Source organism: Amblyomma mixtum, chromosome 6 (assembly GCF_055824585.1).
Source record: "Amblyomma mixtum isolate Tamu chromosome 6, ASM5582458v1, whole genome shotgun sequence".
NCBI lineage: Eukaryota > Metazoa > Arthropoda > Arachnida > Ixodida > Ixodidae > Amblyomma > Amblyomma mixtum.
Window position 1 is genome coordinate 155755932 of NC_143017.1, and position 25606 is coordinate 155781537.

At 47.9% G+C, this 25606-nt stretch overlaps 1 protein-coding gene across 5 annotated transcripts in view; it reads left to right on the forward strand.

Moving 5' to 3' along the window:
- The window catches only part of LOC149340904 (uncharacterized), a 347683-nt gene that overhangs the window by 210881 nt on the left and 111196 nt on the right, over positions 1-25606 (forward strand). For all 5 annotated transcript variants that reach the window (XR_016283661.1, XR_016283662.1, XM_089549827.1 and 2 more), the window contains one exon: positions 17407-17510. Coding sequence is in view for 3 of the 5 variants with exons in the window: in XM_089549827.1 (XP_089405953.1) it covers positions 17407-17510 (104 nt within the window). In the remaining 2 variants the exon portion in view is untranslated. The remainder of the gene's footprint in view (positions 1-17406; positions 17511-25606) is intronic.

Genomic DNA, 25606 nt, shown 5'->3' on the forward strand with positions numbered 1-25606 from the left:
TCCCCTCCCCGCGCACTGGCGAAGTGGGACTGTCCTGTCTGGCGGGCGTTTTACAGCCCCCGTCTATGCAGCGGCGGCCGCCCGCTCCTTGCTGCGTTGCTCGCGCCCACCGCACGCACTCGCACTGCAGGGGGACGCGTGCACTGCTGCGGCAACAGGCTGGCTGGTTGCCTCTGCCGCCGCCCCCTTTTGTGAGCTGTGCATGCCCGTTGCTGCTGCTGCAGTCTGAGCTGTCTGCTGGGCCGGCGAGTGCAGTGCAGTGCATGCGTGCACGGTGGGTGAGCGGCGGCGGCCATGACGACCGTACGCGGTTAACGCCTGCTGCAGACCGCATGGCGCGCGGCCGAAGTGCGATCGGCCGTACCGAGACGTGAGTCCTTCTTGCCTTGCTGCGCGGTACGCGATGCTGCCATCTTTAGTCCGACCCTCGGGCTGCCACATTCGTTATACCGCCTTAAATCCCTCCGCTATCGCGATGATCAGTGATTTACGTTAAGGTGGAGCTTCAGTCGAGCCCATGGTCGTTAGTTTTTTGTTCTCGCCACTGGCCACCGCTTTGTGATGTTTCCGTAAACTAACCCTTCAATATCCACGCCGTAGGCTTTAATCAGCATTATTACGGAAGTGCCTGCGCTTTGCCGACATTCAACAGATGTGGTTGCGCACACGTGTATCACCTGCGCCGTAATGTACGCACCCTGTTGCGTGGTATATACTTTCCCCGTGTTGACTTTGAGCACCTTATCTCATTGTTATCAGCCTTAATCTTTTATATTTTTGGAAATGAGGAAATGTGGCGCCACCATGAGCGTCAGCTACACTGTAAGAATCGTACGTATCCTCGCGGCCGCTCTAGTCAGGCCTAACGCGTGGCGGGAAATTTCCCGCCATTTTGCCTCTGCCCTCGTTTTGCCGCGGGCGGTCCGCTGTGGTCGCCATTTGTTACTAGCTTCCAACAAATTAATAGGTGCTGTCACTTGCGCTGTGCGCGTTTTACTGGAGGTAAGTTATCTCGTTTGTAACGGTGCCACGTTTACCTGCGTGAACTCGCAATCTAGCCGGTACGCACGCTGAGTTCTCTGCACATGTGTTTTTTCTGCCTTACTTTTGAGGACGAGGCACATTTTCTGTTCTCTTTTTGTGCCGGGGCACTCACGAAGGGGCAAGAAGTAGCCTGCTGTTGTGCTGATAAGTGTCCGGAGAGATAGCCACAGCAAGTCGCGTAGAACTACTTCTAAGTGTGAGATACTGTTAGCAGCGGGGAAAACATTGTTTCAATTTTGTGCACTGTATGTTATTTCCAAAGTTTTAACCTGTATCGTAGGATTTCCTTACTCATTCTGCGTTTTCATGCCACAGTACCTGGTTTACTAACCACTTCTGGGTTGTTGATTGAAAACGTTTTATAGCGTGAAAAAAAAAAAAAATCGGATACTCTCGATCTTGGTTATATAACCATCTGCAGACGGGAAGGTCACGTGCCGGAGGGAAAGGTATGACTAGAAGGGGCAGGGAGGCTATATATTGCATGCAAGAAGTAACATGTCTGATAACCCTGCAACGTCCTGTCTTCTGATTGCCAAGGCTACCTCCAATCGAGGATCCTTAATCGAACACCCATTTCAGGTTAAGTCATGGTTCCGCTGGGTTTCGCGGTCGTGGATCTAACCCCCGGTCTCGAGAGCAGAAATAAGCTGACGCTGCCGTTTCTAGGGTGTGCAGTCCTACAAGGGCGTGGTTAGGATTGTGTACATCTTTGACGCGCTTTCCTGGGGCTGCGATGAACTTGAGAAATGTGTGCTTCCCGTTCGCTACAAGGAATTCAGAAGTGCCATCACGTTAAACCCATAACTGCAAAGGAGCACCCGTTGCTCCGGCAGAATGAGCCGCAGGGCTTAATTCGTCCTGCAAGATATCAAATTTTGAATCATTTCAAATTCCATGGATACAATGGCTGCCGGTTAGTCTGCAAATCCGAGCAATATGATTGAAGGCGTACGAATGCATTAACAGAATTGGCAGGACCTAGTGTAAGCAATGGGTTGCAAACTAAAATCATTCTATGCTTTAACTTATAAGAAAACCCTTTTATGTGGGGCCGGAGCTTAAACGCTGATGTCTGCTTTGACTTGTAAAGCAAGGTTGGCTTAGCACTGTGGCGCCGTTAGCGATACTGACCATGACTGTTTGGCGTAAAAATCTTTTTTCAGTTTAGCGGTTCCCTTATTGTCTTATGGCGTAGTCCCGAATTCGTAAACTGTAAGGAAAATATATCTTCATTACCCCTTTATCGCGAAGGGACACTCAGGACAAATTAAGAGCCTGTATCGATAGACTATGGCATTCTAACGACAAAGAGACCATTCTCGCTGACAAAACAGCTTTAGTAAGCTAGAAAATGCAAAATAACGAAAATACAGGTGCCGCCATCGCCGGTCGATTTCGCAACTGAACTGTCTGCGTCGGCACCGAATTGGGGACACGGATCCCAGAGGCTATGCTGCACCGCCATTCATTTCAGAACGGCATCAACCACGCCTTCTCGGCGTAGACGTCACGAGTTCGAATCGAGTTGCGGGAAAGTTTTTAAATTCAGTTTTCTCATCGATAAATGCGTCTTTTGCTGCAGGACTAACGTAAGAGTAGCCAGAGAAAGCCAGGGAATAAATTTTCACTGAGAACATTAATTGGATGTAGTTGTCTTCAGGCTCGCTTTCCAAGGTCTACAGTCGTGGGCAGTATGGAAGGGAACAAACGTTTTGCACAATATTGCGAATTTTCGGGTTATTTTTTTACTAAATTTGAGAATGACTTTTGGATATTATACGCCACGAGGAAGTCTAGTTCGAAAGGAGAAAGAACTACGCTTGTCGCACGTATTTATTCAGTAATCAATAAATGAATACTCATAATTTGTTCCCTCTTATGCTTCTCACGACTGTACATGTGCACCCGCCGTGAAATATCTAAAGACGACTCATTCGAAAGAGACTTGTATTGTCCGAGTTTTATTGGTACTCTGCTTTATTCATGCAATAAATTAGACTGCATGCATATCTTCCAGGATGCACTGCTTAAAGGCTTTGGTGAAATTAAAATTTTTCGTTGATATTGCGTTCTATAAACTTCTGACTGCGAGCGTACATGCTACAGTAGTTTATCTGCATGACACGTGCTTTTACACCTGTCAATTTCAGAGATGAGGTGGCCTGATTTTGTCACACGAGGGAAATAGACCGAATTTCAGTATAATACACTCGCAATGTCACTGTACGCACTGATTTTTTCGGTTCGATACTTATCGCATTGTCCGAGTAACCTTGTGTAACTTGTCGGAACTGTAACCTTAGCTGGCGCATATAACGGTGGTCGCTGCTTAGTTTGTTTGTTTATGGCGTTTAACGTCCCAAAGCGACTAAGGCTATGAGAGACGCCGTAGTGGAGGGCTCCGGAAATTTCGACCACCTGGGGTTCTTTAACGTGCACTGACATCGCACAGTACACGGGCCTCGAATTTCTCCTCCAAAGAAATTCAGCCGCCGCGGCCGGGATCGAACCCGCGCCTTTCGGGACAGCAGGGTCGCTGCTTAGCGTCAATACCATCCCGACAAGAAGCTTGTGTATTTTGGGGACGTTTACTTCCACATTGTTTCAGCACCGACCTTGGCAAACTCTGATTGCCTAGTTCTGCTTGGCATAAACTTAGTTGAGTGTTTATATTGCGTTCTTGCAGTTTTATAAATCTTCTGTACTGGACGAAATTCTATAGAGCCGGGATTGGTGCTGTGGGGTCCGTTACAGAGGCACTCGCTTACCGTCATTAAATATTTTCAGCGTTCAAATGAGCAGAGGCAATACATGTGGAATTTGATTCGTATACAGTCGTGTCTCGTTAATATAGACACTTTGGTTCCCGAGCAAAAGTGTCCATAAAGCGAGTCGTCCAGTACATGACTCGCGGTCGTGCCTTGTATATTCAAGATATATACTTGGCGTCAATGACGAGCGTTGTGCGGTCGTATATATACAGTATACCACAGACAGCCTGGGGTGTGAGAACAAATTCACTTCGTGAGGACATATTTCTTTTGTCGTTGTTAATTCCAGGGTTCCGAAGGACGACACATTCTCGTCGGTATACGTCCGTATAGCGTTGTGCATGCCTGGAGCTGGAAGTAACAAAAAGAGTAATTTGTTCTTTCGGAAAAATTCTGAACTTGTCATGGCTAACTATATGTCTTTTCGCGGCCGGTATCTCGGCTTCGTATTCCGGCCAAAGCTTGATCGCCTGACTCGGTAGTTGACATTGGCTTTATTGCAGGCGGCATTGGTATCGCACGCACTGATAAAAAAATCATGCAGCGTCTCCATTCTGCGACTTCTATGGTGGTATTTAGCTACAGTGAACGTCGCTTCAGAGAAGTACAGTCTTCGTTTCTCATCTCAGCTGGCTTTATAAAATTTCCGTGGCTGAAAAAGGAACTCAGTCTTTCCATCGATAACCTTTAAGAAAACAAAGATTCAAGGCAGTAGGTGGTGTCTTTGAATACAGGCATTGTTGACAGTGCAGTAAAATCAGGAAACATGCTTTTTTTGTTTGTTAAACTTTGGGTTTCTCCCGTATACGTAATGACTTTAGACCGGAAATTCGCCTCCGAAAGGGAAGTGCTGAACAGAGCGGTCAACTGTCGGCAACAACCGCCAGTCGCAGCATTAGAAATTTCACTGGCATGTACACCAGAAATCACTGAAATTTCATGATTTCAGTGCATTTCACTGAACCGATACTGGCTTATAGCCTCAGCGTGCTCCTGTTTCAAGCAGAGCTCGCCTTCGCATCTTCATCGTGTGCTGTTTGCTTGTTTGCATTAGTCACGACGAAGCACGGCAGTCTGAAACTTTTGCATGCGGGCCAGCATCGTCCATGCGACGCTCATTTATACTCATTCATCGCCGGCAGTCACCAGCGCTTTTTCATAACCACAGTCTTCTGTAATTTGAAACTTCCAAGCGTCAACAGCCGCTATCCAAGTGCTGAGAAAGTTCTTAAGCAACTTAACTTGATGGCTTCGCGTCTTTATAGGGTAATAAAATGTTTGCCGTTCCAGGGGCAGTATATCTCTACTGAAATTATTCCCAGAGGTCATTATTTTCGCGCACGCTGTTTATATATATGTATATATATATATATATATATATATATATATATATATATATATATATTGCAGCTGTCATTACCGGTTCATTAATTCCATGTAGCTCAGTGCCGATGTCATCTTGGTACACCTGTATACCTCAGTGATCTGAAGACACAAGCATTGTGAAGTTAAAAAAAACACCAGTGGGCAACAACAACATCCCTTGGGTAGTGGAGCTGCCTGTAAAGTGACGAACGTCAAGTTCAAAGCTGGTTAACAAGTCTGTTGGCTGTACTCATAAGAGCAGCTAAGGATCGAAGGGTGTGGGCATCCGTTTCAAAATTTCAGCGGTCAGGCCGAGCTCCGCGCGGGATCCTTGGTTCGTTCCCTCACCTTCGGTGGCGTGACACTTCATTCAGTATTCGAGGTAGAAAAGTAAATAACATGTATCGTTTCCCCGCTGCGGTCAAGTACGAATATGAAACTATCCCTGTGCTTTCCCCGGTTTCAGCGACTGTACTCTTTGTTGCATTTAACATATAGGCTGCGCATGCAGAGTTGATGTGGTCGTGAGGAGGGCATTGCCATTAATTGTATCACGTAGTCTGGCAGCTTATGTACACGAGCTCTTGTTGACTCAGTCTACGCAGTGAATAAATAGATTTAGGTAGAAGGAGCATAGATTCCCCCAGCGGCGTTCTCTGCTGCTGTGCCGACAGCCGAATCACGTAAACTTCGCCGAACACTACCTCGTGGGGCCTGCACTGCATTACGATAAAAAAAAAAAAGCAAACGAAGATGCCAATGGAGGGAAAGGGCAGGGAGAGAGGCATCGAAGGAGCATGCAAGAGGCACTCTGCATGCATATATACCCCTGCAGACGCTCGTGGATTCCCGGAATCGGATGCTGACTCGATCCACGATACATCCCCCGCCTGGACGAGGAGACGGGATTCGTGGTATCGCGCTCGAGCTATCTATATTTAACCGTCCCTTCGCGTTGTGCAGCGCGAGTGCGCCTTCGAGCACTGTTGAGAAAACACGCCTTGCGTCATATATCCCGATCGTGTGCACCGGCACTTGGCTGCAGGTTAATGAACGTGCGCGCTGGCTTATTGTATTCTTGGACGGAGAGTCCTCGCTTCAGTCATGGCGGCCGTCGTCATCCCGTTCGTTAAAATGCCAGTACGCGTGCATTGCTATCCAGTTACGACGTGGCTCGAGGTCCCCAAACGCGCGCCTCGTTCTCCAAAACAGCAGATAGAGAAACAAGTATTTTTTTTTTCATTCATAGTCATCATTGCTCGGAGGGCATTATTGAGGGCAGGAATAAACAACACAAAAGAAAATCGTCCACAGAACATTTAAAAACCTTGACGTGGAAACCATCGTAATGCATTTCAGTAAAAGGCGCATTGCAAAGTAAACCAGTTGTAACAAAAGTGTTGTGGCCGCCGCGGTGTCTCAGTGGTTATGGTGCTCGGCTGCTGACCCCAAAGACGCGGGTTCGATCCCGGCCGCGGCGGTTGAATTTCTTTGGAAGAGAAATGCTAGAGGCCCGTGTGCTGTGCGATGTCAGTGCACGTTAAAGAACCCCAGGTGGTAGAAATTTCCGGAGCCCTTCACTGCGGCGTCTCTCATAGCCTGAGTCGCTTGGTACGTTAAACCCCATAAACCAAACCAACCAAAAGTGTTGTGAATGAAACACGTAAACTTCAGGGAAGAAAGTAATTATAAGCAGGCAGTACGTGGGCGGGGTGTTCGCTAAATCTGAAAAAACAAAAGAGAAAGACGCAAGCAGAAAAGCAACGACGAATATTATTTCGCGTATTTCAAGAGAATTACGCTCTGCGTTCGGTCAATAATCGCGGTTCCACCAGTGTGACGGTGCGACTGACTGAGTGCATGCTTTGATTTTGAAAAAAAAAAAACACTTTATATGCATGGAAGGGTAGAGGCCTTCTGTGTGATCGCGCGAGTAAACAGTTAGCACGAAGTGTGCAGGAAGTGGATGGAGACTTGGTAATGGCTGATGAATTTCGTTTTGGGCGAAGGCGACAGGGGAGACCATAAATCACTGACGCTTGACCGTGCACAAACTTCGGCGGCTTTCGCGGGCCACTCGTTATATAAACACATTTGAACCTCGTTATAACGAAGTTGAAGGGGCCTGGTGGTTACTTCGCTATAGAAGAAGCTTCGTTATAACCCGTTTTGACCGAGCTTTCGAGCATAACTGCCATTCTTTCGTTATATCTATAATGTAGTTATAAGAATGTTCGATTATATATATATATATATATATATATAATCTGTGTGTGTGTAATGCAGTGCTTGACTCCTTCAAAGAGCATGCGAAGTATACGCTTCGATAAAGGAAACATTTTTATTTGACTCGACGTTTCGATCGCAGGACAGATCTTTTTCAAGAGTGCAAAAGATTATATTTATATGTCACCTGAAATCGAAAAACAACGATTTAATTCACGACGTTTCGGCTGGAGCACCAGCCCTGGGTTAATGAGCGACACCTCGAGGGGCACTCCCCTGTCTTTCTAAGAAAGCCATGAGGTGGTGGGGAAAGAAATTTTCCTTTCCGCCCCTTTTCTGTCGTTCCCTTCTTCCGAACATCTGCATCCACGTTAGGGGATCGCCTTTTCAAGTTGTAACCGATTCTTTCTTTTTTCATTCCTCCCTGTCACCATTGTTTGCATTTGTGCTTTACGCTTTTTCCTTTACCCCGCGGATGCTGTAAAAGCTGCTTGTTTCGAATACTTGTTTCGAATGAGTTTTGATATATATATATATATATTCCCCATTTTCATACCGATATCTTTTCGCCACATCGTTCCTTCTGCCGCATCTGAATACAGTGTCTGAGCACCGCCTGGATACGTGTCCTGGTAGCTCAAGTATCCCGATGTTCATCGGAAAAAATTACAGTTAGTAGTACTTTACACCGACCAAGATTTCCGTATCATGGTCTGCTAGCTGGGAGCATTCATATTTGTTTTCCTTGAAGAGTGGAACACCGGGCTTGTTTTCCAACCGCCGACAGACAACGATATGAGCCAGTAAAAAAAAAAAAAAAATAGAACAGTGTGGAAAAGAACAGCACGATGCCGGGGCACTGTTGTTTCGAGATCGGCCGCGGTTATTGCATCGGGCAGTATAAGGCTTCTTTAACGTCCCTAGCTTTTTATACTTGTTTGTTTGCTTCGCCTCATTATCCCCGTGTAATAGCTCGAGCGAGCATACCTACCACCGGTCAAGCTAATTAAGCAGGCGCTTGCACCCTACACGTCTCGAGATAACGGCATCGCGCTTGCATATATCGATCGCTAATTGATATATATATATATATATATATATATATATATATATATATATATATATATATATATATATATATATATATATATATATATATACTCACCCCTGCTCTTGGTATACAAGCACTAATGACAGAGTTTTCCTTCAGTTTCATCGCTTAACTGCCACGCACAAATTCACTGAGAGATGCTCGTGTCTGTGGCCGATTGGGATGTGTGTTTATACCACGTATGATGCATACCCATACGAACCTTCGTGCCGGATGTGGAGAATGTAGCTGGTGGCTCTATTTGTGCACAGACGGCACTCGATCGAGCACTGATGGTTCCCTAGGATGTTGACGAAGGACCATGGTGGTCCGTGCGGTGAGAGATAACGCGATGAAAAATGGGGAATCAACTCCTCTTATCAGTCTCCATGCATGGCGGAGCGCGTCGCTGGTATTGATGTGCGCGTAGAGTCGTATTGTATACAGTGTATGTAGTTACGTCTGTATACTACATAAGCTGGAGCTTCCGCTGAACTTGTTTAAAAATATATACTGCTTTCAATGGGTGCTGTTGTCTTATGATTGCTCCGCCGCGGTGGCTAATTGTGGCGGTCGGCTGCTGAGCCTGAGGACGCGGGTTCGATCCTGGCAGCGCGGCGGCTGCGTTTGGATAGAGGCAAAATGGAAGAAGCCCGTGTACTGTGCGGTGTTAGTGCACGTTAAAAAATCCCAGGTGGTCGAAATGAATCCGGACTTATACTGCGCCGTCCCTCATAGGAAATGTCACTTTGAGACATTGAGACCATATCATGCCGCACCGCACCGCACCGCACCGCACCGCACCGCACCGCACCGCACCGCACCACACTACACCACACCACGCCATGCCATACCATACCGTACCATGCCATGCCCTACCCTACAATACCATACCAAACCAGACCATACCATCTGAGTAACCACACCAGCAACGTGTCTCGAGAAGGAATAGCTCGCACATGGACGAAGGAAGCGCAGAAAAGCTAGCGTCTCTGCGCTGTATTCCTTCTCAAGGTGACGAAACTAGCCTATAATTGGCCATTCTCAGACGGTTATACATAACGGCGCTGCAAAAAAAAGTTGCCGGGGGGGGGGGTGCCAAGGCTGTAGCTGAACATTTATTGATCCTTTTTTGTCGCGCATTGACGCCTTCATAACTTTGTATTTAATTAATTTGTTTATTACCCCGAGTGCCACGTAGGAACGTGGTCGAACGGAGAGGGCGGAAGCTGTGCGTGAACCCTCTTATGCTACCTATGGCATCATGAATGGCAGAAACGAGGCCTTCCTTAAGGTAGCTTAATGAAAGCCTCGGCAATCTGCATGCATGGAAGTTTGCACACAGGTCAAAGCTGGACATGCTTTTTCTTCAGTCTTCACCTAGAAAATTTAAGTATATACGCTTACAGTGCCGCGAGCAATCCGTGCTCGTTTGCAAAACTACAAAATTTTACAGTACGCATGAGCAGCGCGGAAAAAAATAAGCGTGTAAAAAAAAAACCTCACTATCCACTATGACGGACGGAGCTATGTATACTTGCAGATTCGACTTAATCGGCGTCTCCTGTCTCGCATGTGTATGACTGACCTGGTCATGCAGGGCAAAACGTTTTTCCTTCCAGAATTTATTTTCCTGGAGTTGAGTTGAGGTGCTGTAAGCTACAGGTGGGGTTAGCCTTGCCATCCTATTCACGGGATCCAGGTACTCCTCCTCTTGCTAAGAAATCGAGCCACTGCTCTAAATTGGAATGAAAATGAATCGCATTGTGTTATTAGCGTAGAATGTAAAGTCTGTCCAGTGCTTGCGTACTTTCTATGGAGGGGGGGAGGGGGGGGGGGCTGAAGTGTTTTCGCGCGCAGAAATTTCCACACAACACAATGGAGACGTATGTATGAACTCATGACAAATTCCAGACATCACGCACGCACGCACACTTAGAAGTGTTTTCCTTTCTGTCTTAGTCCTTTTTGGCGCGTCTGCAGCTGCGTAAGGAGTGAGCGTTTTTCTCACCGCAGAGTAATTCTGCCTTTCTTATGCGTGTCTCTCGAAGACGGACTGCGCGCCTTAGAACGTCTCTGTTGGCGAGCGCTCCCGGAGGGCTTCCCCAGATTTTGCACAGGTGGTCTTCTCCTTACAATAAAGAAACGGCGGAAAACTGGAGGGGGAAAAGAGAAGAGGCGCATTCGGCCAACCGGCCACACGCCGTCTCCGAGGGAGCGAGGCAGGCCGCACCCCGAGCTTGCGTGACTATTTAGCGTATAATGGCGACTCCTCCCACCGTGTTCGAGGCATCTTGTTCGCGCTCCTCTGTCATTTTCGTGAAGACAAGCGGGTCCCGCGAGCGATTTCTTTTTTTCTTTGTTCCTTTGCTCTCCGCGTCCATTTCGCCTCTCTCTCTGGGTTGTAATCCTTTTCCTTTTCTTGTTTTCCCGGGCCGCTTCTCTATTCGTTCTTCTTTTCGGTTCTCAGGCGAGCCGCTATCTCCAGCTGCCATCGTTTCTTGCGCACGAAGTTTTGTCGGCGGGACCTCCGCGCCGTTTGTGCTCAGCGGCTTCTGTCTGAGGCGTGGAGTTGGCGGAACGGGCGGCGGCTTTTGTGTTTGCCTTTGCCGCTTTCTTTTTTTCTTTTTTTGCTCGGCGAAGCCGTGAAGACGGGACGTATCCACGTGTGTGCGAAATCTTGCGAGAGAATAGAGAGATTTAGCATAGCGGAGACGTATAACGGGTTTATCCCTTATAAAAATGGTCTATAGACAGTCTATAGACTTCTTATTGACTCTATTGACTTCCTATAGATATTGCTTTTTGTCTATTTATAGTCTATAGGCTGTCTATAGACAAATGTCCACTAAAAGTGTATGGCCATAAATGTATAGATTGTCTATAGACTGTCTATGGCATTTGTATTGCCTATAGACTTTTGCCTATAGAAAGTCTATAGACTTTATAGACAGAAGTCTATAGACACTCTATAGACTCTCTAAAACTTTTTTGTAAGCGTACGCACGGGAGCTGCGCATGCTCAGTGGCAAGGGCGTGACCGGGTAGACCCACTGCGCATGCGCGACAGGGAGACGTATGAGCGGAGACGTATACCGGTTTTACGTACTTAAAACCGTCCGCTGATACGTCTCCCCTATGCTAAATTTCTCCAATGCAGAAGCCGTACTCTGACGGCGACGGCATGGGCGTGAAATTGTTTATTTGAGTCTCTTGGGCGATTCGCGTAAATTTCCGTCCTCTTCATTTCATGTCGCGCAGAGGGCACATTGAGCAGCAGCTTCTCTTGTCGCCATATGTCTCTCGACAGGCCGTTGTACGAGGGTTAACCGCAGTCGAGACATTTCTGCCGAACAGCTTGACGGGATTTTTGTAATCTGTATTTGTTGTGTTCAGTCTGTGCCTGTCGGTAGGCCGAAATTTATTTTTAGATATGCAGTGATATTGATCCCGTCACTTGGTAATTATTAATGAGGAATGGAGAAGCCAGCGAATGTCCAGGATACTTAAGTTAGCGTCGCGTGCAATCTTCGTGAGTAAAAATTTTTGTCGTCATTGTTCGTCGTCTTCGTCGTTCGAAAGGTGTCATTGACAAGCGTGATTCTGCTTTGCTCCTAAGGATGCACGGAAGCTTGAAGTCTCTTTCTATGCGTCGAGGGTCCATGTTTCTACTGCTGCTACGGCCAAGCACGTGTTCGTAAAGAAATGAAATACGTTTAACCTTCTTTTACAAAAGGGCCCTTGGCTGGAAGTCAGGCCACGAAGATGCGATGTCGTCCACTGGCGAAGGAAGCTCTACTTTGATATGTTCAGAGAGTGAACAGCGACTTTCAAGTCCGAAGGATTTGTGTGCTGCATCATACGAGCTGTGTATGAGCTGCCGGCTGCGTCATATGAGCTCATCACAACGTATAACATATGCTGTTGAAGATGCTATCGGTTCCAGCGCATCAGCACTGATGTTTCTGTAACCAGAAATTTCGTTTGGAGGAAAAAAGAATGGGAGAGAGAGAGAGAGAGAGAAAAAGCGGGGAGACGGTATTAAATGAGTCTTCAGGAGGAAGCTGAAAGTTATGCATTCCATAGCCGTTAAAAGCCACCATGCACTAAGCACATGGTGGGTATGCCCATGCTGATTAAACTACGAAAACTGGTTGAGTTTTCAACGAAAGCTCAAGGAAAGTTCAACGAAAGCTAGTTTCAGACTTTTACTGTGAGTAGCGCATGAGGACCGAAAACACAATCGATTGCTTCGCCAACACATATTATCCAGCTTCAGCACCACCGTACACGATAAACACGGCAACTATAGGCGAATTGCTACTGTACGGCTAATGTGGCCAGGCAAGCTTAGCAACGATATCAACAACAACACGTTAGCGCATTTGCTAATGGCTGTGCGGCTTAGCTAAAACTGCCTATTACTCTTTTTCCGTGTACCTTCAAATTGGAAGGTGGCGCTGTCGTCGTTTTGTACTGCGCGCTTGCCTATGCTGTGTTTGAGAGCTATCCTCGTGGCCAATCGAAGCACACCTGCTCGGGTTGCGCCTGTTTCATACAGTGCAACTCAGTCGATCGAAAACGTATGAACCCGAATATATTCGGCTACCGATGAAAAGTCGCGCGATAGAGTAGGTAAAACCGAAACTGTCGTCACTGAAGTCCTATTCGTTTTTCTTGACTTAATGCACGGCTTGTGACGTGTCCTCAGCGTATGGATGCAGGCACTATTCAAAACATAAGAAAAGATTCTTGACCTCGCTCGTTACTTTCGGGCACTGGGTTCAGTTTTACGGGTCGCTAATGTTGCATGCTCCCGTTCTCGCCTGTCCTTGTTCTCTACCCCGTAATTTTCCGTCCGAGGCCGAGGCGCCTCACTGCGTTGCGGCACGGCAGAGCCTGCTGTACTTGCTTACGAGCATTCTTTTTGGAGCTTTCTTTTGCGGTCCCCCTATACGGAACCGGGAATTCCCCCGCGCATTCGGCTGCTCTTGCAGCCCCCCCCCCCCCCCCCCCCCCCCCCTCCCGCCTCCTGTGATAAGTGAAAGCGAAGTTGCGGCACTTTCGTCTGACCTTGTTCCGAGGGCCCCCCTCCTTGGTTTTGCTCCCTCCCGTCCACGTTGACCCGGGAAGGTATAACCTCTCCGCGTATGAGCCATTGTTGTCGGCGCACCGTGCGCGATTTCCGTTCGCGCGCCCCGTCCTGGTACCGCGTTTTACTCCCTATTACATATAAGCTTCGCCTCTTTCTGCGGAAGTCCGAACTTTTTGTTTATCGCTTCGCAGATAGTATCATCCCTCTCAGGTGCTCAGGTACTGGTTCTTTGTCGCAGTGAAGCGTGCTTGTCATTCCATACTGTTCACAGGTCAGTACAGATACGGGGAGATCTTCTAGGGCCGATTCGATACGACATCTTCTGGAGATAGTAGAGAGCTTTAGCATAGCGGGACGGCCGTACGGCAAATACGGTTGTCGTTTCCAGCTTGCCTAGCCGCATCTAGCGTGCGGTCGCAGTTACCGCAGTTACCATGTTTAGCGCACAGCTGTGCTAAAACTCTATATTCGTCTATAAACGAATAGTTGCGGTGAAATTTGCTTATGGGCGTCACGGACTCGTATTCGCGTCTCTCTAGCGCGTTGCAGGCAGTGTGAGTCTGTTGGTTCACGTCGATGAATGACGTCACTCGGGCCAAGCAGTTGCACACGTGATCGGTGAGCCAATAGTGCTTCTAAATTTCACTGTGTCACTTGCACCTAGTTGCGTAGCAGAAGAATGCACCTCCGAGGTTGGCGAGTTATGCCGCTGGCGGCCAAAGCACGCACGCAGGACAGCACGGGCTGGAGCTCATTTGGCGGAATGCAGACTTTTGAGCGATGGGTGTAACATCCAAGAAAACGCGGCACCAACCCCCTGGAAAGGGTCGCCTTTTCCGCTTCCCCGTCTCGTCGTCGTCACCGCCGCTGCCGCGAAGAGGAAGTACCGAGGACAACGAACCAAGCCGGCGATGGCAACGGTGTTTCCGAAAGGAAAAATGCGCTCTCATTTCCCTCCCAATCTATCCCCCTTTTTCCTCGGGTCCTTTCTCCTTACACAACGGGGAGAAACGGTAGAGGGGGAGACGAGGAAGAAGAGTCTAGAGCAGGCACGTGGTGCACGCGGAAAGGGACAGCGCCCCGCGCGCTCCCGTAGCGGGGGCAATGGGCCGACTAAGAAAAGGGATCTCCTTCCCCACCTCCCTATTTTTTTCCTTTCACTGTCGGGCGCTGATCTATTTTTCCCCTCTTCACGCGGCGCGCCCTTGCTGGCCTCTTCTTCCGCGTACCGCGGGAACAACGGCAAATGAAAGGAAAGGGGGGGGGGGGGGGGGGGGCGGAGGAAGCGGGCCACGCGGAAGCGCTCCTGGGAAAAAGGAAGGAAGCTTTCCCCCGTGTGGCGGGAGGAGGGCCAGACCTGGCTTTCTTCTCCGGCTGTCCGCGGCGACGGGATGAGTGTGCAGGCGCGCCCTACAAACGGAGGGCCACCCGGTGGCTTCGTTTTCTTTTCTGTGCTTTTTTCATACCCTGTCCGGGCCATTGTGCCACGCTCGCTGTCGCACTCTCACGTGGGAGCACTTTGCGAAGAGCGCGGCGGCGGAGGTTGCGCGAGCGCTCATGTCTTGCTGTTGCCCCGATCCGGCTGCGCGGATTCACTTTCGCGCGCTGCGTTTGATGTCTGCGGTGAAGCGTACTTTCGCCGCCGTTGTCATTTTCTCCCTTCCTTTTTTTTTATGCCGACTTGTGTTAAAGGAAGGTGAGAGTGCTGGGAGGAGAACGGAAAATTCTGGCGGCTGGAAACATGAGCGCATGTGGAAGTACGGTCCTTTTGTGTGCGTGCTTTTTATGTAATAAGGCTGAGCGCGAAGGGGTAGAGGGCGGCTTGGATTTGAAAAGCAACGCTTCTTTGACGATATTCTGGCAGAAATGTGGGCGTAAAAGTAAATTTGAGGTTAAATGAAAGGAAGATGGTCAGTGGTCTAATGCGGTTGTAGAGCGCGTGAGTAATTGAGCGGGGGGACTGCGTTCGTGTTTGTGTGTATGTGTGTGTGTGTGTGTGGGGGAGGAATTGGGGGATGGCGTGATTGGGATGGGAAATCCGCTTGTCATGGCTCACGGTCGTTGGGTGGATTGCGGGTGCTTATCAGAGAAAACTGGAAATTGACATCACGACTGCTGAGAGATTAATTGTTAGCTAATAGATTAGATTGACTGTGATATTAGCCTGTTAGTTTGGCTGATGATTATAATCGTGATTATACATGAGAAATTCGGCTTAAGCCCAGTGCGCAGACAGGCCTTTGGACCTCTCAAGAAACGCAATCTAAGTCTTCGACTCTGCGGTGCATAAAGAGGCTGCTGACTTTGACTCTTAGCTCGGTGTGTTTGGTACTTACAAGCAGTCTGCGAGCACTGTAGGGCGTATGTCCCTTACAAAATTTTCTTTAGACAGTCTTTAGGCTGTCCGTAGACTTTTGTCTATAAAGTCTATAGACTGGCTATAGACAAATCCTAGGGAATAGTCTATAGACGATACAAATTCTTTAGACAGTCTATAGACAATCTATACGTTTATGGCAATACACTTTAAGTTGACTTTTGTCTATAGACGCTATCAATAGAAAAAAGGAAATATCTATAGGAATGCAATAGAGTCTAATAAGGGAGTAATTACTCATTGGCATCCACCCGAGCGCAGCCATACGGCTACAAAGGAAAGCTATACAGCTTTCTCAGAAACTTCGCAGTTAAAGAAAAATTCGTCCTGGTCCGGGGTTCGAACCCGGGACCACCGCTACACCGGAGCAGTCGCTCTACCAATTGAGCTAACCGGGACGGCAAGCTTATGGTAGGGCGAGAGCGAATTGATCAATAACTCGAAGTGGGAACAGTGTTGGTCAAATGTTTTAGGGGAAAACATTTGAGCAATAGAGTCTAAGAAATCTGTCTACTGTCTATCGACCACCTTTTTATATGGGTGACGCCCGTACGGTAACGAGCAGACCATATTTTCAGAAGTGGCGTAATAATCTCAATAATTCAGTTGAGAAGCGTAGGTATTCGCAAACAGCGTTTAATTAGTTCACTAGGAATCGATTTCCATGCTGCCGCTGCGAGTCAATGCTGTATGTTTGTCTTCCAACCTTATTGACAGGTCCGCGCAATCTCGCCAGGCCTCGTCGGGGCCTGCGATTGCTTTCTTCTCGTCCCCCCCCCCCCCCCCCCCCCCCCTTTTCTTTTTTCTTCATCCGGCGGCCTTTCTTTTTCTCGCGGTATTTAATGCTGCGGCTTCACGAGGCACGGCTCGCGTACCAAATGTAAATGCTAATCTCATTAAAGTGAAGAGGCAGTAAGGCGCTTTGGGCTTCTTGACTTCAGGGAAGATAAAAGAGCAGCATTGTCAGTGTTTCATACGCGCGGGGCCGCGCGCGAAAGCTGGTCAGAGCAATTTCTCGCCGCTCTTTTAAGTTTATGGGCCCGGAATGCGGTCGTTAGCTGTGGTTCTTACTGCCAGAGCGGAATGAACGGGAACATATGCCTGTGTATTCCAGGAAAGGTATACTCTTGTTTTTGTTCGTTCTTTAAAATCCGACGAAACGTGCATTCTGCACACCCGGCCAAGTCCGATCTCGAAAAGGTGGCAGTGAATTCTTTTTCACTGCGTTCGGCACGTGAACAATGACTGCAGCATTTAATCCTCTGTCCGCAAGCGTGCCTTTGAACTTAGCGAACAGAAAAGAGAAAGGAGAGAAAAGCGTAATAGCTGTGGTCTCTTTTGAACGTGCTTGTCATTTGTGCCGTTGAGATTAGTTGGTAGTGTTCAAGCATATAAAGCGTCTTTCTTTTCTAAACAGTCGCCCGTTTCGTTGCAGGTCTGTACGCGTTCGTGACTGACCGGACAAAGTCGACGAGTTGCGTGGATCGTCATACAAGCTTGGATATACATACGTCATCGCTTCATCTTTTCTGCATTCCGGTAAGCCATGCTTGTTTACAATCTGGAGTTTCTCGTCACCTCTGTATAGAACGCTGCATATACGACGTGGCTCTCCCGCAATACTAGAGGGTGTACATCCCGTATGGGTTGATATTGGTTTAACAAGTCTTATTATACTTGCGTTTTTCCGGTTGTTGTATTGCAGACACATGTTGCACGCTTAATGAATAAGTGGCTAGTAGTAGTAGTAGTGGTGGTTTATTTAAAAATGATAATAAAAGGAAGGAAAAGATTTTGCTAGCCCCCGCATCTGCCATCGCTTAGGGAAGCACCTGAGCTAGGACAGCGGAAATAAAGGGACAGCAGGCAGACTGGAGAAGCGAAATGAAAGAGTTGGGACAAGTGGAAGAAAGGATAGGGGGGAGATAGTTACAGTATACAAGTATTACATTTGCACTATAAATAAGCGGCTCCAGCATTATATGAGTTGCACTTTAGCTATTCGCTTAGTATCATTGTCGCACTCTGCACGTGCGGCGTTCATTTCCGTTTAAAAGTGCATAGCTGACATGAGTCTGAAATTCTTATGTCTCGTTTACTGTGTAGCTTTCGTGCTGCATTGTGGGCATTTTCGCCATTCGCTTCCTCTTCTCTCATTCCCGCTCTTCACTTTTACCGAGGCTGCACGATTACACGGCTCTGACGTCAATAGATTCTCGCGAAATCGACTCTTGCAACGGAACGCGACTGCTCAGACGCACTTGCAACAGCTGTTTGTTCGCGGATGATACCTTCACTGGACTCCCTATTACCACCGCGACAAGAAACTTGCAACATATCCCGTGCTGTGTCTAGGTTTGGAAGCAAAGCGTGCATATCATCTCTCGCGAAATCGCAGTTTCTAGTCGGGTTTCCTTTGCTTCTCACTTCCTTAGCAAAACTTACCGTCTATATATAATGTTTGTTTCGGTGCATGCCGCTCGCGTCTTGTTCGCTGTGCACGCAATCACCAGAATTGTTGTGTTGAACTGCGTAATTGCCGGAGAATTGTGTTAGCTTATTTTCCCATAGCCTTATACGCCAGCTCCGTGCTATACGTCACAGGGCGCGGTAGTTTTGGTAAAGCTCGTTTACTAAGGATGCACCGCCAGCCGTGCTTTCTGCGTTTCTCCCTATGTCTTCTTGTCTTTCCCATGGAGGCCATCTTGTTCTATCCTTCAGAAATAAAATGTGCCGCGTCTCGCGAGCCGAAACGCCGATCCCGAAACGTGAGGCTTTTAGAGTATGACTAAAAAGCCTTGCGTACTCACAGCGTTTGATCCAATTAATGCAGAAATCTATATGTATACGTTCTTCATTTCCACGACAGCGACCGCGCAGGCATCGCAATTTGAACGACCCGTTAATCCTCGAGGCAAAAAAGACAACGTTAGCGTTTCTTTTATCGGAGCAATTAAAGTCAGCCCCCACTATAGAGCGAGTGCATGCGTTTACGCCTCCAGCGTTTTCTATCCGCGCATATTTTACCTGTCAAAAAAGCCTTTTCTTTTCTTTTTTTTTTTGCACATCTTGAAATTACCGAGAGCATGTCTATAGTCGAAACTGGCTGCCGCCATGGTTTTCTCTTGCCGTTCAACGTTTCATTCCATTCATTGGTAAGAGCGTTTGCTGTATGCTATAGCGTGGAGGTGTTGGTACACCGTCGTATCAGAGGGGGCTTTCTAGGGGCAGTATATGCTTATTTCCTTAGATCAACCTTTAACGGAGTGAGTTCATGTCGATCACGATGCATGTAGTCTTACTGTATACCTGTATTCAGTTGGATGTCCTTGATTCAAACTACAAGAGGACATCATATGTGTGCAAATTATGCTTGGGATCCACATAATGCACGAGCTGCTGATGTGGCCGATGCGTCGGTTCGAATAAACCGGAACTTCGAATTAAACCAGTTCAAATACGGCTCTTTCCTGAGACGCCAGGCAGGTGACCGCACCTCTCTAACGCGCGTCTGATCCATGTGTGTCTCCTCAGTGCGCGGCTGCTGATGCCGACCTTTCGCGCCACTCTCGCTTCGTTGCTCGGCGTGCAAACGTCTTCGCTTGCCCGCGCCAACCGCCTACAGCTAGCCGTCCGTCCGTCCGTCCGTCCGTCCGTCCGTCCGTGCGTGCGTGCGTGCGTGCGTGCGTGCGTGCGTGCGTGCGTGCGTGCGTGCGTGCGTGCGTGCGTGCGTGCGTGCGTGCGTGCGTGCGCGCACCGACGGCAGGGCCCTTGCAGGTCAAGGGCGGGCTTCACTTCGTTTGCATTTTTCTTTTTATTATCGCGAAGTATTTTTCGGGCTTCTCTTAACACTTGCCTGAGTGAACCGTATAAGACGCGATTATGCTAATGTGTATCCACAGTGCATGGAAAACGCTTGCGGGAATGAGGCATGCACTCCAAGATGCGAAGTCAACATGGTGCTACTTCGTTCAACGCGTTAAGTATACTATCAGCAACGAATGAAACGCGAACAAGAAAACGTAGGTGGCAACACAAAAACACCAACGTATTAGCTCCTGTATTGGAAATACAAGCAAGGTTGAATAACACCTCTAAAGAAGAGTCTTCATGCCTTCGAAATTGAAATAGCAGGAGCTAGTATACAGCTTCCCCTGGCTATGAGCTGCGCATTTTCCAGTGCGTGGCTCAGTTGTCTTGTTCGCGTTTCATTTCTTACTATAGTACTTATAAGATACGTACTCGAGGGCATAATTATGTGTAGCATAAGATACGTACTCGAGGGCATATGTGTAACCTGTACGAGCTGTTTTGGCGGCTGGATGAGTTCGCTTCCGTGAAGGCATTTAAATGCTACCCTAGCCTAGAATGGCCTGGAGTTTCTTCTTTTACGATTATTAATGTTACTTTTGTTTTGTTCACAAGGTACGTTTACTGCTGACAAGCCGGTAATAACTAAAAAAGAACGCGATAAAATTAAATGCCATCCTGGTGGGCTTAGAAATGAAGAAGTAGAAAAAAAATGCAAGCCTCAATACAGTTTCTATGACAATTCTAATAGATGTTATGTGCCAGTAGGTATAGGCTCAGAGTATATTTGTGAGCTTCCGAAGCTCTTAAAACACATCTGAGACGTAACGCGTCAGAGGGGAAGCCAGTTTACTTAAAAGTTATGATGCCTGCTTCCTTGGTGTCATCTTTTTTCTGAAAAACTTCTGTAGCGAGTGGCAAATGCTAGGCTACACCTCGCTAACGAATTGATGAAAACGCCAGAGCTAGATGCACAATGGTGGGAAGTTTTGGGGGCTCTGTAGAGGGTCGGACGGTGCACATGGCTGCGCATACAAGACTTATTTCTTACTAGATATAACCATGGTGGCATGATCTTTCTTTTATAGCCTTCTGCTTCCGGAAACAACAGACAACGGGAACAGCGTAAAAGCCGCCTTGTAGTGCAGCTAAGGGTGCTTGCCTGCCCAGTGATGGGCGAACCGTCAAAGGGGGACCTCAGTAGAACGTCGATTTAGGATACAAGTCGAACCTCTTTATAACGAAACGGTTTATAACGAAATAATTGATATAACGAAGGAATGACGATTCCCTCGGAAGCTCGGTCGACATGGGGTATAACGATGCTATGGCTATAACGAAATATTCACGGGACCTCTTCAACTTCGTTATAACGAGGTTTCAACTGTATAGTTGGTGCGTGATTTTTACGGAGAGAGATGAGCGCAATCGTAAGACAAATCACAGAGGAGAGGTAGTCGTCCTCTTTTGTTTGTCTTTATTTGTGCTCACATTTTACTGAAAAAAAAAAAACTGAACTGAACTGAACTGAAGTAAGAAGTTGAGGTAGTCTGGCTGTCTTCCGGCTGCCAATGTTTGCGACCACGTGACGATTACTTTTCGCGAGCTTGTTTTCGACATCTAGGAGGTAGTTAAGAAGGTATTAAAAATGTTCGCTTTGTACGAAGGTCTATACCGTGCGACTTCTGGATTGGACACGTTCGATTCTGTGCCAACCTTCGCTTTACTAAACAGAGTTAACTTGTGCCGATTAATATCCTAGTTGTTGTCTGTAGCAATATATAATAGGGCGTGCCCGAAGTCGACATTCTGGCCGGCGGTTCCGACACTATGCGAAAGAAGGTTGTCGTACACTACTGTGACCTAGTGATGTTTTTTTACTACAGCCATAATCCTTTTATGAAACTAGACGCTCGAAAATTTAGGATCTTGTTGCACTTTATGTCTGATCGTTTTACTTTTCCTTTGGACGTTTCTATGACTCGGCTGATCATGCGGTGCTTTTCACAGAACTAGAAATAAATAAATAATAAGCCTGCAGCGTTATCCGGGGGAAAGAGATAAATCACTAGCTTAACGTTGCTTAGAGTGCCAAGATGTTGGTGACAGGCTTATAAAGTTTATAAGCTTATAAATTAGAAAATATGGGAACGTGATTACTGCATCCTCAATTCATTTTGATTTAGCTGTTTGTTTACAACACTTTATACACAGTCCTTATACAGTCTATCGACAGCTACGGACTGCCTATACTGAAATGTTTTTAAGGGAGCTGCAACCCGGCGCGAGGTCGTTTGCTGTAGCCTGAAAAGCACAGAGAGGTCCAAGCAGGCTGCGAAATGATGATAGCCAGTGACTGTTAAGGTCCTCTTGAAGTCCAAACAGCAGCGAGTATGCCTTGGCTGCTTTGACAGCGCACGCGAGATATATCCACGTAATCTCTTTAGCCGTCCGCTTTGTTTTGCTTAGCGTCAAAGGAATCCCACACGTTTCCGCGGTGAGCGCCCCGCCCAGTAGCCAGCGGGACCGGGGATCGATCTGTTGACCACGCCCCTGGCTGGTAATCTTTGTCGACTTACGAGTTATGATAGCCTCGGTGGACCCCGAGGGTGTTCCACTCCGTTCCCCGCCCTCTGTCCCTCGCAGTTCAACCCTTTCGTATAATTGCGGCTCGGAGGCTTCCGCCGCTGGTGCGTGGCGGCCGCCTGTATACCGTTAATCTTCGTTATACACACGGTGAAGTGAAACGCCCGCGGCTTCGAACGGGGCAGTTCGCGCGCGCCAAGGTGTTCATTAGGCCGCTTAAAACGCACCGCCCCACCCTGCGGTCGAAGTGCTGCTCTAAACTGCACGGCGCCAAGTTATCGACGCGGGTTCCTTGTAAGGCCCCGACAGATGGCGAGACGAGGTGTCTGCGCGCTCTCTCTCGAAACGCCAACTCTTTCGTCCTCTCCCTTTCTCTCATCTTCTATTTGTTTTTTTCTGTGCAGAGCGCGATATCAATGCGCATTAGCGGCAGGCGTCGTCGCTGCGAAATTAAAAGGCTTGGTAATCTTTAGTACTATAGATAGGTAAGGGCTGCCGTTTGGTGTCGCTGGAGCCTGATCGCTTCTTTGGCGCTCCTAAGGCTTTCCTCTAAGACAGGACTCCCTGCACTCGCATGTTGAAACGCGTGAAAAATATGCTGTTTTCGAAGTCGCTACGCTGCAGAGGTATACGTTAATATTGAGCAGATTATTGCAGCGCAGTGGCTCCAAACATAGCACTTCGCAACAGCTGACGCACATGCAGCTAGCTCCCTGTTGGCAAAAAAAATAAAAAATGTTCCTGTATAAATCGCGTGACTCATAGTTATGACCGCATAGGTCTGCTCGCGCGGGGTCCGCAGTCTGTATTTCGTTTGCTGCACTCTGTTGCAATACTATCGAAATTCTATCTTTGTGAGGAACGTCCACCGGGAAATCGACTTCGCTACAACGAGGAATACGATGTATGCATACAGTTGGTGCGTACTCCGTTATGCGTCGGCCACACGGCGCTTGCGGCACAGGCAAAGATGCACGCATATGTCATTTGTGTCCTTGTAATGGCGTATACGAATTTCAGCGACAGCTTAGTTGTGGCCAAGTACTGATGCCAGTCGGAATGTGTAGCAACTCTGCGTTGTGGTGTATAGATGTCTGTTGCGTTTATGCTGCTACACACACATTGGCTTCACGAGTAAGCTGAACGCAGATGGTTACAACGACGTCGCCATGATTCGTCAGCAGCTAGCTGAGCTGGAAATTCGCATTACCGAGTATCTTAATCGTCTGTAGTCAGATACAACTCGAGAACTAAGCGGCAAATGCCCCTCAACGGATCCCTTGGAGCCAACGGCGTCTTTTGATTCTCCCTCTTTCCCCTTTTGCTGATCCCCTTGGACCTATTAGAGTGAAACCACGGTGGGTGGCAGGTCAACAGGGATTAACCACAGTTCTAACGGATTAACTGCGGTGACATGAAAATCAGTCCACGCCATTGGCTGGAGGGTCTCCTTTAAGGGTCATTTGCCGCTTCGTTCTTGACTTGTATCCAACTATACGGAGTTTTCATAACTAAAGGTGTAGCCCGCGGATCTAGACTGTCTTGTAGTTGAGAAGCGCAACGATAGGGCTAGTTGGTTATGCATCACGACACGCGTAACTAACTGCGTGCCTGCTCTTAGTGTCGCTTTTGATAGAAAAATGTCCTCACGGTGTATTGTACCCAACTTTTTTTCTATTGCGGTAGTGTGCATTGTGGCAAAATTATTAGTGACACATAAAGATTATTATTAATATTTTTATTATTATTTACACTCGTAACTTGATTCTATACCTTTGAGGAATATTCACTTTTGAAGCAAATAAATGCACTGAAAGATGACCATATCAGAGTATATAGAATTGACGTTCCGGAGTCCATGCTGGTTCCTTCTTCACAATCCTTATTCACAATGCTCTGAACAAGCAAAGATACGGGCTCCGTTGCGTCAAATTCATCTACTTGATCATATTTAACTGCACTTATCTGTCTACTTTATGATACCAGACCAGGCGAAGTTTCGCTTATAGCTCTTGACAGCTAATAAAATTGCGAGGACACTTTGGCAACTAAAGTGTTGAGAGGCGAAAGCCAAGGACACTATGCCGTGACGACTTCAGGTGGATGTGACGTCACACCTTTCCCGTGGCTATATCGATGCCCAAATTGTACATCTTTCGGGGTTGTTAAGTGTTAATTACGCTTAATTACACATTTTTCCATCTAATTTGACACAAATCCGACGTTTTTCCGACCATTCTGTGACAATTTTCACTATTCCGTGACGACTTCCGGTCGATGTGACGTCACGCCGTTCCCGTGGCTATATTGACGTCTGCGTTATTTCGACGCAATTTTGACAGTTTGGACTATAATTAATTAACTAATTACTCTACAGTCATCAAACCTGACTTCTAGGTTAATAGTTTCCTCCTCTATCTGACGCAACCGTTCGTGTTCTCCTATCTTTTTTAGTTTCCGAGTTAGGACGACTTAAACGTTGCTAAACGTGTGACACCCTCTGCTAACGGACGATAGTATGAACCATTAAAGGCTTTCGCCTTGAAATCCGTGTCATGTCTCTTCGACAGTTAATCGTGTGGCACAGTGAATCGCGTCTTCTCGCGGCTTCTCCCCGCGATGTCTCGCGTCTTCGGCGCCGGGCGGGCGCGCTCGGAATCCAGGCGGAATGCGCGTCCGCGAGGAGACAGCGGCGAGGCCAAGTTCCGGAGTGGCGCACGAGCGGGGACGCGCGGCCGCGGCAAACAACGCTGCCGCCGCGGGCTGAGGAGGGAGAGGAAGCGGCTCAGACGGACGTCGTCTCGCCCTGATAGAAATTTGCGGCCGCAACGGCGCGAAAAAAGAACAAAAGAGGCTCGCGACGCGTCGCCCAAAGGGCGTCCGCTACTGCGCCGTGTATTCGTGCACGCGTGCGCGCGCAGCGGACGCGCCCCAACGCGGCGGGCAGGAGAGAAAGCCGCGTCGGCTGACTCTGTCCGAGATGTGCATGTATGCTGCACCCTTCGCTAAACTACCGCGGCTACACGAATGCGATGGAAGTCGACTCCAGTCCCCTTTTTGAGGGAAAGAGCAGGTTTTGAGGAGGAAAGGCGTGACTCGATCTCTACTCTTTTCCTCGACGTTTTTGCTCTTCCCCTCAAAAAGTGGGTTGGAGTCGACTTCTGTGGCATTCATGTAACGGCGTCTACGGGGCCTCTAGCAGTACCGTAAGGTTATCGAGGGTGATTGGAGCTCCTCAC